At 34.6% G+C, this 14,457-nt stretch overlaps 1 protein-coding gene across 1 annotated transcript in view; it reads right to left on the bottom strand.

Annotated features, from left to right (window-relative positions):
• LOC125651537 (uncharacterized) overlaps positions 1-14,457 on the bottom strand; it is an 86,225-nt gene that overhangs the window by 59,540 nt on the left and 12,228 nt on the right. The window contains exons 3-12 of the mRNA XM_056166102.1: positions 13,787-13,823; positions 10,815-10,941; positions 10,655-10,706; positions 9,942-10,042; positions 3,931-4,028; positions 3,072-3,118; positions 1,641-1,695; positions 1,318-1,393; positions 1,113-1,197; positions 92-378 (exon numbers count right to left, since the gene is read on the bottom strand). Coding sequence (XP_056022077.1) covers positions 92-378; positions 1,113-1,197; positions 1,318-1,393; positions 1,641-1,695; positions 3,072-3,118; positions 3,931-4,028; positions 9,942-10,042; positions 10,655-10,706; positions 10,815-10,941; positions 13,787-13,823 — 965 coding nt within the window. The remainder of the gene's footprint in view (positions 1-91; positions 379-1,112; positions 1,198-1,317; positions 1,394-1,640; positions 1,696-3,071; positions 3,119-3,930; positions 4,029-9,941; positions 10,043-10,654; positions 10,707-10,814; positions 10,942-13,786; positions 13,824-14,457) is intronic.

The following is a 14,457-nucleotide window of genomic DNA, read 5'->3' as shown; positions in this document are numbered from 1 at the left end:
TACAATAAGGTGAATTTCATTATTCTTGTAAACACTTCTAAGATAATATTCTTTTATGTTAATGTTATATGTGAACATTTCATTAGTATACCAATGAGGCTTTTCCCATATTTGGCACATGGAAAAATATTCGAAAAAGATCCGTTTCGTTGACATCTTTGTTTTTTAAGAAATGTCGAATGATCAGCTCTTCTGTGAAGTTTTGTCCATCTTTCATTAAAAGATCAATGAATACATTTCTTCTACTGGTGCATGATGTGTCATTTAATTCGCATTGGTTTGATAACTCGCGAGTGGCCAGTTTTTTGTAATCAGCTTTCTGAAGACGACTCATGATCTGTAGAAGTTTTGCAAAGCAATCCATTCTATTTCTGTTGACTGAAAGACAAAGAATATCTTATTGTAAAACAGTATCTTTCCGATATGATTAACTCCACATCCAGCTATTCCAAGTAATTACAATGCCATTATTATTAACTTCAAATATTAAACAAAGATTAAACATCATTATAGTGAATGGGAAAATATAGGCTCTTGAAACAGACAGACATATAAACAGTCAATATATACCCGTTGTAATGGGTGTGTATTTTATTAACGTGCTTTTTGCCGTCACCGGTGTCACTATCTCTGTGTCACGCGCGGTACCGGTGACGTTGCTAAGTAAACAACAGCAGCTTTGTAGGTAGGTTTAATTTTAAAAGTGAGTTGTTACATCGTAGAGCTAGGGGTAGGACGTGTTATTGATAACTGTATATTTTAATGTTAACTTAGAGAATAAATCGTTTATATTTATATCCAAATCACGGAGACTGCTTGGTTTATCTTTTATTATCCTACATTGACATTCGGGACAAAAGGAAATATATTTTCCTAATTTACGGGGACTGATGTTCTCATGAGAAGGATTTGAAATCCTCGTGCTACATGTACATCCATTCCCGTTACACCCGTCTTTAATGTTAAACACGGACATGGGCACTACAGAAATTATATCACTTCAAATAAAATCGAACAAGAAAGGTAACTAAAATACTCAATGAATCATTCTATTCTACTTTAAAATGCAGGAATTATATTTCAAGATAAAGTATCGCATGCTTCTTTTATACCTTCTTCCTTGTTAAACTGAATACAAGCAACACTTGATTCAATATCTTTCTCAACTTCCGTCAAATCAGTCACTTCAGGTTTTTCCTATGATGAAAATACCACGATGGTTATATCATATATCTTTGAAACTTATTTCAAACTGATGAGCTAATTTCAAATTGTATCACATTACAGCAGAAAAAACCAAAACAATATTTGCTGTACCCTTTGAACGACGATGCTGTCTTTGACTTTCAAATACTTGTCCAGAGGTGATGTTGGATTGACTTTGTTCAATTTTCTGAAGAAAAATACTACTTGCACTATTGTGTATCAAAATTGAAATCAATCCATATATATATATATATATATATATATATATATATATATATATACATGTTTTCAGGACCACGATATGAACTACTTCTGAAACTAATTGTGCTATCCTGTACTGTATAGATAATGCGCGGTATCATTATTATTACATTTCTTCAACAAATACTAATAAGTGAACTCTGGAACAGCTGGAGTGTCCCAAATATACTCACATTTTTCTGACAAGTCGCACTTCCGTTGATGTATTTGATTTAATATCTTTAAAATCTACGAAGAAATCAAGGCAATGTGGAAAACGCAATGCAGAAATTCGTTCCATTCACTATTTTTTAAAAATCCCATCCACAATATTATTGATGTTTGTAAGTTGGTCAGTTGTCATAATTATTGAATTATCAGTCAATGGTTTCTTGGGTAAACGGATGTATTACAATGTAGAATATAAAAAGGAACAAGTTATTATCCTTTAAAAAGGACTGTAATGCATGGACCATGTGTTCCTAGCAGAAACGTGATATTCTAGGTTGAAATAAACTTCAAAAATGCAAATATTTCATTATAATTCTTACTGCTAAAGGATAAGAAATAAGTGTACCTTTGACCTTTAACCTAAGAAGTAAGAGTCATCCTTGAATTTGATCTGGACCTTAATATTCAGATTCAACAGAGGACACAATCTGGTCTAGATAATAACTTTGCGTTTCAGACCTTAATTCACTAATATAAATCTGGCAACAAAATACCTTAATCAAAGGATATAAATCTGGTAACGCAATATCGATGATCACAAGCTTGAATGTGGTTTCCCGTTTCAATAGCACAGTGTAGCTTCACCAATGAGGTACATTTTAGATGTGAACAATTACTTCTTTCGTTGCCATTTATATATAAATGAATAAATGAGATCCCATTCTATTAATCTTTTCTGATTAGGACTACTAAAACAGTTTTCACAAACAATACAGAGATTGTCAGATCTTTTGTTTCTTCAAGTCTCTTGCTTTTTAGAACACCTTTATCCAATCACAATTTGGCAAAAGATGTAAATGTGTGCACTACACAAAATTTTAACTCTTAATATTGGGTTATGAAGCATGAAAACAGTATGTGACAACATATATCTACACTACAAATTGTCATGGCTGTTACTAGTGCAATGATATTTCGTTCATATAATTTTGTTTTGTATGCTATGAATAGAGATCACGTCAAGCTTTTCACACAGCAACAGGAAAATCCCGATTCAGATGATCGTACACTTGAGCATACGGAAGCTGACTTTTCCTTTAAAATATCCAATTCTATATTGGTTATACAGTTTTGAAGGGACCTCGGGGTTCACGGCATGAAATATGTAATCATTTCAACTGAATCGTTGGTTACAGCTGTAATAATCAAGTTTAAAGTAAGATACACCCTTATCGTTACTTAATACATGTACGTACAGCATGTATGTTTTATAGCTTGCGTTTTGCATTAAGTCCGCTATTCATTACCATGTCTATGGCAATCAATCACTACCATGTTCACCACAATAAAGTTATTGACGTTGGTACTTACATGTTCTTCACAAACACTATTCAAGAATTTGCTGACCCTTATAGTTCATGTATATTGTCATATGGAGTTATTGTACGCTTTACCTCCACTTTCTTCTTCTTCTATTTCTTTTTCGCCCGGTACAAAATGTCTGTGAATGAAAACACTATCCGGGTACATGTGTCCGTAATTAGAATACTGTGGAATCATTTTAATTAGGGGTGGGGGCAATGTTCGTGGGTAAGCAAACATTTTGCTGGTTCGTGGGGGACATAATTTCGTGGGTAAGCGATACGATGACACTAGGAGAGATAACTCTACTAGGTTTAAAAAAAGACACGAGGGCACGTAAATTCGTGGGTAAGAGTGACCCACAAAATCAACGAACATCAATCCCCCAAGAACAATGATGATTACACAGTAATCGTGTACATTTTTAAACAGAATTAACTGTTGCATTTCTCCGCATGAAATATATGATAGCTTAAAATATTGGATACCTTTATCAATCACTACATGTAACACATCAATTCAGTTAATATGCTAAAATAAAGTAAACTGGTTTTGAGAATCCTTTACAGTTTTGTAAAATCTGTGAAATGCGAAACAAAATACACTACGTATTGGGTAATTCAATTTACTTGTCATTGGGTTTTTTTAATATTAAAATAGAAAATATATCAAACACACCTGCATAAGAATGATTCAGGACTTCCTCTAAGTAAACATTAAGGATTAGTAACACACTAATGTAAACTTTATGGATGGAAAATGGAGAATACCGGTTTTGTACAATAAAATTTTCAAATTCAAAGTTTTAAAATAATTTGTGATACAAATACAGTTTATGTAGAAAGTACATGTAACTAAACCGAATAGGCAATAAAGTTTAAAAGGACGAGGTAGATATTCCTTAAATCTATTTTCCCATTAAAAGTCAGCCATTATGATGATGTCTTTTACCTTGTTTCTGGAGGCTTGTCTTTGTTTTTGTTCTGAAGAATTACATTGTCGTCTGCTTTGACAAATTCAATAACTCCACTGTGACTATAATGCAAAATCTGAAACAAAAAAGTCCAGTGCGTCTTCAGGGTTCAAGCTGTAGTCATAATTTACAGAAGTGCACCTACTCTAGATCTTGTGTGAAAAGTAAAGACAACAAACAGTGATTAATCTCATAATTCCTACAAGCAATACAAAATAGATAGTTGGGCAAACACGGACACCTGGACACACCAGAGGTGGGATCAGGTGCCTAGGAGGAATAGGTATCCCCTGTGTGGAATAAATAACAACTCATGCTGAATGATATGGCTGGTGAGGATTTTCATACAATGTATAATAAGACAATTTTCATCGAGACGTTGCTTGTGCATTCAAATAAGGGAAGCGAAATCTTGCATATAATCACTTAATGAAGCAAAATATCGAACGATGATCAATCTCATATAAATCCTATAAAGAACACAACATTAAAAGGAGACCCTGGACATGCATGTATCAGAGGTGGGATCAAGTGTATAAGAAGAGTAATCATCCCCTGTTGACTGGTCACACCCGCCGTGAGTCCTTTATCTTAATCAGGTCAGTATCTTGTCATCAGTAAACTTCCATGTACTTGTGCGTAGAATAAGAGTGGTGTTCATCAAAGTAATTTTTGGATAATTGAGCACTAGATATAAACATTTCGGTGTTCCAATTTTTATTAAAGAAATAGCTGTCTATGATGTCAAAAACCCTGGTCTTTAATTCATCGTGCACAGTGATGAAAAGTCGTACGTTTTATTGCTGTTGATTTCAGGAAAAGTTTTGTGATTTCAAAACAAAAATTTCTTTGGAATATTAGAGAATCCGCATTTGGTTTACATCACTTCTGGCAAATGTTGTGGAACAAGGGATGTATCGTTCTGTCTGATGTACATGTTGTGGAACAAGGAATGTATCGTTCTGTCTGATGTACATGTTGTGGAACAAGGAATGTATCGTTCTGTCTGATGTACATGTTGTGGAACAAGGAATGTATCGTTCTGTCTGATATACATGTTGTGGAACAAGGAATGTATCGTTCTGTCTGATGTACATGTTGTGGAACAAGGAATGTATCGTTCTGTCTGATATACATGTTGTGGAACAAGGAATGTATCGTTCTGTCTGATGTACATGTTGTGGAACAAGGAATGTATCGTTCTGTCTGATATACATGTTGTGGAACAAGGAATGTATCGTTCTGTCTGATGTACATGTATTTCGTTTTGTGTAATCAAATTTTTCATATGCTCCTAATCTGATTGGGAGGGGCTACATGTATATGTAACAATGAATCTAAAATGGAGTTAATTCTCTTATATGAACGTTTGGTGTCGAAAGGCTAGAAGACTCTGCAAATATATTCAGACTCTCATAAGGGATAACAATTACAGTAAATTTTTGAACAATTACAGAAGTTATGAGTGGTAAATCCTGGTTCCAGTTGACAAAGCTTATAAAACACTGTCTTTGTTTTTAAAGTTCGATATTACCATTGTATTTCAGTAGAACTTTACTTCAATTCCACTTTTTTAAAATAATCCAACACTTGTTCTCAAATTTCCCTTTCAAAAGACATAATTCTTAAAAATCATGTTTCAGTTTTAAACATATTTGATACTAGTGTCCAATCTAATGATACTTATACTGGATTTCATAACTTCTCAAAAGCCCATACAAAGATATATAGCAAAATTTAGTATATGTTCTACTACACCCCTCCCTCCCCCGCGATCTTTACTCATCTCAAAATTATTAAATGTTGTGAAGAAGAACCATTAGACGTATTGTTCCATAACCAATCAAATGTAGATTATCATAAAATTCAAAGAACTTTCAATAAATTTGAAATCACAAAACTTTTCCAAAATCAACACAATCAACAACTTACAACTTTTCAATACTTCATACCACCATTCCTCAAAAAACTCTTATACTAAGCGTTCAACATCATAGACAGCTGTTTTTCCATTAAAAACGGAAATCGGGAATATTCATATCTACAAATCATTACTTTGCTAAACACATTCTTAATCCACCAACAAATACATATACTCTGTAGTTAATATTTGATATTTAAAAGATGCTGGAGTTTCTCCTTTGGTGAATAGGTCTTCCAACAGTTTAAATTAACCTGGGCACGAATTGGTGCAGCGGTTTCAACAGTCTCGTATAAAGTCAGCATTTCGCAAATTCTATGGTCATTATAACAATCTAGTGTGTCAATACAACCTATCATTGAGTCAAATGTTGTCTGACTTGTTTCATATCGATTCTTAGGCCGTTCTTGGTACCTTTATTTTGGCAAAGGATAACTCCGTTCACCTGATCAAGATATAGGGCTCACGGCGGGTGTGACCGGTCGACAGGGGATGCTTACTCCTCCTAGCCACCTGACCCTACCTTTGATATATCCAAGTGTCCGTGTTTGCCCAACTCTCTATTTTGTATTGCTTATAGGAGTTATGAGATTCGTTATATTCACCTTCCATCTATTAACAATATCAACTTTTGTTGATATATCGATTCGATATACCCCAGTGAACTCGAAAGAAAAGACATATCTGTTCCATATTTGTATGCTTCACTGAACATAAACATCAACGGCAAACTAGCAATTGAATTTCCTGGCAAACAGGGTGACTTTAGTTTCTCCATTGTCAACTTCCCATATCAATTATGCAGCAATGTTGTATTACCACCTACATATGGGGTTTGTGTCTCTTAAATGATTCAATGTGCGAGAGCATGTTTGGCGTATGATCGGGGTTTTTTTAAAACCAAGACAGGCTGCTGATAAAGAAGTTGATTTTACAAGGGTTTAAACAGTCAAGTTTAAAGTCAGCATTTTGCAAATTCTATGGTCGTTATAATGATCTTATTTGCAAATACAACCTGTAATTGTATAGAATACTGTCTGTCATGTTTCATGCCAATTGTTGGCCGTGCTTTACATACTGATTTGCACAATGAATTACTCCGTTTATCTGGTCAAGACAAAGTGCTCATAACTCCCATAAAGAATACAAATTAAAAGTAGGGCAAACACCGACCCCTAAACACATCAGAGGTGTGACCAGGCGCTCAGGAGGAAAAAATTCCCGTTGACCGGTCATACCTACAGCCACCTGCCAAAAGTTTATAGACAAAATGGTGGATTTAAATTCCACCTTCACGGAAGTGGCTTTTTTCTTTTGGAAATTCTATATATAGATAATGGGGATTCCGTATGCATATCACATATAAGTACAGGGTCTTGTGTCGTCATATGTGACGCCATATGTTGGTATTTGTTTGATGATCGTCCGATACAAGCTTCTGGATGTAGCTATGGGAAATCTAAAAATTTATCGCCAGCATTATCGTAGACAGTTACAGACAAACGGGAAATTATTCTGAAATTGTTAGGGTATTGAAAATGGACTGGAAAACTGTGCCTGCTGTAGTAAAACGGTGTGAAATTCGAGGAAGTGCGGAAAATACTAAAACAAAATCGGGACACCCCAGAAAAATGGACTCGTCTCGAGCGCTACGTATTGCGGCTTCTAAACTTTAACCGTACCACTCCATTAAAGGACATAACAGGACAATTTAATCAAGGTAGGCAAGTTCGTGTATCTGAAAGAACAATTCATTGTTATTTGTCAAAACGATATATCTCAGGTCGAAAATTAGGATTCGGGAACAAAACAGAAAAAAACCATGTGGCATGGGCGAGAGGAAAACGACAATGGACTGTTGACTATAACTGGTCAAAAGTGATTTTCTCTGATGAATGTAAAGTTGTCTTGGGACAAAACAATCGAGATTATATTTGGAGAAAAGCAGGAGAAAAATGGTTACCAGCGTGCATCAACTCCGGCGCATCACCGAAACCTTTTATAAGTTTAATGTTGTGGGAATGCATTACCTGGAATGGAGTTGGCACACTAACAGTGGTTAATGGCAACATTAATGCAAATAAATATACTGATATCCTTGAAGAACAATTGTGGCCGGTTGTAGTGAAAAATTTTCCTACTAACGATTACATATTTCAAGATGACAATGTCCCGGTTCACCGTACCCGAATTGTACAAGAATATAAACAACTAAACAGAATCCCAGGTATGTTTTAGCCAGTACAGTCACCTGATGCAAATATAATTGAAAATATTTGGTTTCCCTTGAAAAATGTAAACACAGACTTTCTAATATAAATAATGTCACTGACTTGGCGAGAAATATAAATGACATCTGGATTAACATACCCGTTACTTACATACGGAACCTATATCGATCCTTACTTTCCAGAATGTTGAAAATCATCAGATCAAAGGGATATAGAACCAAATACTGAGATAAGATTTAATCTTTTTTGTAATGAATTATAGCCACTGAAAATTCGTATTACGTTGACGTTTAGACATTGACGTCCACCATTTGTCTACAAACTTTTGGCAGTTTGCTGTATATCTCGATTCAGATAAACAGAGTAATCCGTAGTCAAAAATAATTTGTACAGAACGCCCTAACAATTTGGTATCAAACACGTCAAGACAGCATTTCACCAAATGGCAGGTTGCATTAAAAGATTGATTAAATTTCATAATGATGCCAATTTTTAAAATATATATTTTGGCTAACAAAAAAGCTGTTTTAACTATCTTTCAATCGATTAATGGAAAGATTGATTATGGTATTTTACAGAACTTTTCAGAGTCTCCCTCCAATAAACTTACAATAAGAGTGAGTTATATTTAATAACCTTTGTAAATGGTGGTGCATTAGGGTACACAAATGTACAGCTAACTTTAAAGAATTAATAAAAAGTATATCCTGCGAGATTGTAAATGGAACTGAAAGACTGCATATACCTTTCTTTCTCATTTCATTTGTAAAGATGTGTATGTATCCCTGTGAGCTCGAAATAAAGGACACCACAGAGTCGTCCACTTCTGCTTCATACTTAGATATTTTATTGAAAGTAGACATTAACGGCAAACTGATAACTCAACTGTATGACAAACGGGATGATTTCAGCTTCTCCATCGTCAACTTCCCACATTTATGTAGCAATATTCCATTATCACCTGCATATGGTGTTTATATATCTCAACTAATTCGATATGCAAGAGCTTGTTCTGGGTATAGTCGGTTTTTAAATCGAGGTAAGCTACTGACAAACAAGTTGATGGTACAGGGATTTCAACAGTCTCGATTGAAGCATTTCGCAAATTCTATGGTCGTTATAACGATCTAGTTCGTCAATACGACCTCGCATTGGGTCAAATGCTGTCTGACGTGTTTCATACCGATTGTTAAGCCGTTCTTGGCACACTGATTTTGACTGCGGATAACTCCGTTTACCTGGTCAGGATATGGGGCTGACGGCGGGTGTGACCGGTCAACAGGGAATGCTTACTCCTCCTAGGCACCTGATCCCACCTCTGGTGTGTCCAGGGGTCCGTGTTTGCCCAACTATCTTTTTTGTATTGCTTGTAGGAGTTATGAGATTATCTTCACCTTGCATGCAAATTTTTTCAATAACATGAATATTTTCATACAATGTTTTCAACAACTTGAATTGAATCACGAGCAAAACAAAAAACGATGTGTATGTACCACGTTCTGAAACCCATTAGCCAGTTACTCTCTTTATCTTTATATCAGATGATGCAATTTCTATATAGTATACCTACAACATTCTTATCGATTTGTAGTAGACTTTACATACAACCAGACTTTCGTGGTAATATACAATAGTACCAGCTGCCACCAAGTGCAACGTTATATCTAGGCAGTGGGGAATGTTTTGTCACTTCGTGTTTCTCCATTATATATTCAAATAAGGGAGGCGAAAAAGTAAGTAGATTCCCGTATAAATCAAAATTGAAACAAGGGTTACTCTGATCTGTCAAGTTAAAGAAATAATTGGAAAATATCAAGTTTATACAATAAAATGTTACCTTAGCGTGTTTTCTGTAGACTTTGTCAGTACTTTCGTGAACTTTATACACTCTGTAACCAGTCGCCGTGCCTTGAATGGTGTATTGGTGTTGAAGATAACCTTTAATTCACATTGAACAGAACAATTAACAATGAACCATGTCCTGAATATGTTACAGTGGAAAATCATTGGTACATATGCTGACATTACAGAATACGTTGCGATTTCTACTCACATGTGAAAAATGGCGACAAATGAAAACAGTTTCAGAATATCTTTAACAGATTAAGCTATTAAATGCTTTAATTTTGACGGACGCAATGCAGAAATTGTTACTTTAGCATTGCAATCCACGTCATAGGTAGACAACGATATCACGTCTCGCCGGCTTAGCTGATGATATTGACGTAAAGTTTCAATCAACCAAACAATAGTTTGCTGTGTTTAGAAAGATTCTAATTCTGTAAAATTACATATTTAGTATTTTTTATTATGGAATGTAAAGGAAGAAACCCATATCTTATACATGTTAGTGACCAGAAGACACGCAACAATCCTCAAAGAGTTTGAGGTAAATGGCAAGAAATTATCAGTTGTTAAGGAATAATTTTTCAAAGTGCTTACTCTTGTAAACCGCCCCTGTGGCATGTGAAATGGGGACATTGATCTGTTAAGAAACCGTTTCTTTGTAGTTTCGTTGAATAATCAAGTTTATATTTTCAGTGTTCTTACCTGAATGATCATGTTCCCAATTGTTGAACTTTAGATTATTCCTTTGACCAAACTAAAAGAAACACACACTGAAAGCTAGTATTTGACCAACTTAAAACAAAATTTTCCATTTCTGGTTTAAAGTTTGGAAAAAAACAGAGATTTTATGTAAAGATCAAACCTTGAAGTTTCCCTTTGCAGAGAGAACGCTGGTCAGGACTTTTTTCAGACTGATGACATCGCTTTTCTCTTCATGATGGTGTGCTATTTCTTTGATCAGACCGTCCTCAGATATAGAAAACTCGAACCTGTTATCATATATTACATTCTACAGACTCAATTCCATTAATTGATTGATTGATTGGTTAAATATTGTTTAACGTTCCTCTCGAGAATATTTCACTTATTATGGAGACGTCACCACTGCCGGTGAAGGACTGCAAATTTAGGCCTATAATCGGCGCTTAGGGCCATTGAGCAGGGATGGATCTTTATCGTGTCACACCTGCTGTGATACGGAACCTCGGGTTTTGCGGTCTCATCCGAAGGACCGCCCCATTTAGTCGCCTCTTACAACAAAAAAGGGGTACTGAGGACCTTTTCTAACCCGGATCCCCACGGGACCGATTCCATTGAGCTGAACATTATTCCATGATAATCATGAATTAAATATACGTGTCTAGTTGTTGTTATGTCACTTGTATTTCACGTTAAAAAAGATGAAACACATTAAGCTTTGTAAACTATTATTATATATAGCCTATGCATGTAGGTATATATTAGTAATATAGGGCCATTGTACTTATATTGGTGAACATTGATCGAGTTGGGTTTGAAATATTCGTGAACTTATCAGTGAATTTTTCAAACCCAAACGCGTACCAGTATTCACCGATCAATGTTCAATCCTCCTTTGTTATACAGCTAAACTATAATTCCGTCGTTTTATGTTAATAATGCATTCCTTTGCTTGTCAAGTTACAAACTGAACCATTATTGGGACTGATAGGAATGTGTTCAACAACACAGTTAAGCGTGTTTTCGATTAAAGGGGATGAACTAGAAAGTTCCCAGTCCTTTTGATTTGATCAAGAAAATACGTTAAAAACATATTGCTTGTGAATATTTCAAATTGTGAATTATATTATTTACTACTCCTTAAGGAGATACTCTACATCGTCATAATGACTGACTTCCTTTCAAAACGTGAATGAAATTATAAATATCAGCAACATTTGTCTATTCATTTCTAACATCGTTGCCTAGTTGAGTAGTTCAATAGGTTAGCACGTCGACTATAAAAGAGAGAAGAAGCGCGTCAACTGCTGAAATGTAGATTGCGGGTTGGAGACCAGAGGGGTTTTAATTTTTTTTTTTTTTTTTTTTTTTTTTTTTTTTTGCAGATTGTTTTCTAGTAAAACTGCATTTTTTACTAAATAAAGTAAATTGGAAAGTTTTCAATTTCAGAATATTGTTATACATATCCCCCACTTTTCAACTATATCAAACTTCTCTGGTGCAGCATTCATCCTTAAAGGGACTGATTCACGATTTTCCCCAAAATTTTCTTTTCACTTTTAATGATCAAAATCTACTGTTTAATGTGTTTAAAAGATTTCACATCAAAATTATGGTTATACATCATCACAGAAGTTCATTTTAGAGAGTCTATTATTTGTTTTGTACACAAAGATTGCGGTATGCTATTGTTTACGAAATTTTCAAAAGAAATGGATATCGATCTAGGTTTATCATCTCTTTCACATTTCAAGCCTCTTGGGGTAAAATATGTCATCTAAAAGTTAAAATTTGAGACTATGCAAAATTAAGATGCTTTATATTACAAAATAAATATTTCACTTGTTTGTTTGTATACATAAAAAGACCCGAGTCTTTGTTTACATAACACAGATTTAAGGCTAAAATATTGGTTTTATTCTTGCATTCAGAAGGTCAAGATTTTGGCTGTCAACATTAAATGAGTTATATTTTTAAAGTTTAACATCGAAAATGAAAAATGTTTTCATTAAAATCGTGAACCTGTCCCTTTAATAGTCAGTCAGGGTCGAAATGTTGACATACATATGTCCTTTAAAAATCTATAGAATATTGAAATGATAGTTTATTCAACCTTTGTTTAAGACTAAGTAACTATTACTCGGTACGTTTCAGTGCGGATGTTGGTGTTCAATAATGACCCAGATTTTGCCTGCCAAATTTCTCTTGAATTTGGGAACATTTTATCACTAAAGCATCATTTGCCATGTAATAATGCCCTTATATCTCATACATGTGGTACGTATTGCTAGTTTGATATACCATGGGTATATCAAACTCCCGTTGCATATCACACTTCCGGTTCCAACTCCTTCGAGATCATCCCCACTTCAATATTTCCTAGGATGCTATCCTGTTTATCAATAGGTAACAGGAATTTCAAAACAAAAACCGTAAAATGTTTATTTTAAACGGAACAAAAAAACTTTAAATTTAAAGTACAAATATATACTATCTAATTGGCTTATCTAAAAACAGCTCGGTAAAATGCCAATATATCGAAAGCATTAACTAATTAATACAAGTACCAGAAAACTAATTAATACAAGTACCAGAAAACTAATTAATACAAGTACCAGAAAACCAATTAATACAAGTACCAGAAAATATTGTGTACAAATTTGAGAAAGAATAGCATTGCGCCTACTAACATAATGCAAGTCACAGTTCATAGAAATGTACATATCATAAACAACTCTGAAATATCAAACCACGCAATATACATAATGTAGATTTCTTTTACGTTTTACTCTCGTAACGAGTGAAGGTGTGATGATGGCACATGGAGAAATCTATTCCATACATGATTGCCATGTTTTCAAACTGATCTAAATGTTTCTCAGTTTCTTTATTTCTATTGTTTGAACATAGTTCACTGCACTTTAACTGTACAATGAAGATACAGTGTATGATATGCACAGCACATTGCAAGCAACTTACGACGCCCAATGTCTTCCTTATGCGCTCTCTTATTTATTTTGTTAAAATGATTTATTTGTTCAAGTAAGTCAGTTAACACCAAAGAAATATATTCGTTATATGGAATATGACTTTTTAAAAAGAAATACTAGTAAATTCTGAAATTAAAATGCTTACCCTTTGTTGAAATTCCATTCTACAGGATTGGTCCTTGCTAAAATATAAATAGACAACAAATTATAGAGCAGAGCAGAGCAGAGAGAGAGAGAGAGAGAGAGAGAGAGAGAGAGAGAGAGAGAGAGAGAATTCAGTTACATGTATGTACATGTAATTTGATTTTCTGTCATTGTTTTGTTTATTTCTACTGTAGATTTGCAACGCGTAAATACCTAGTTATAATTATTTTCTGGTTGCAAAGTTGAGATTCTAGCACCTATGGGGTCTTTTTATTGACCTACTTCGATTGGAAAACCCGACTTAACTCGGGTTCATTAAATGCACGCCATGCACATGAACAAACTAATTTGCAATAGAACGAATTTATACAATTCTCGAGCAGATTGGTTTGTTGTATATTCTATAACACCCATACGGACACGTCACCATTGCCCGTGAATTGCTACAAAATTTAGGTCTATGCTCGGCCTTTGAGCAGGAAGGACCACCCCATTTAGTCGCCTCTTAAGACAGGTAAAGGGGTATTGAGGACCTATTCTAACCCGGATCCCCACGGAACTCGAGCTGTATTGCATGTAAACAAAATGGCGGCACTGGGAATTACAAAGTTTTCTTATGTGAAAAGGTAGACAAATTGGAAATAACTTTTCAGCTATCCTTGTGAAAGGTGG

Source organism: Ostrea edulis, chromosome 5 (genome assembly GCF_947568905.1).
Source record: "Ostrea edulis chromosome 5, xbOstEdul1.1, whole genome shotgun sequence".
NCBI classification, from domain to species: Eukaryota; Metazoa; Mollusca; class Bivalvia; order Ostreida; family Ostreidae; genus Ostrea; species Ostrea edulis.
The sequence above is the reverse complement of the archived record's forward strand: the minus strand, read 5'-3'. Positions and strand labels throughout refer to the sequence as shown.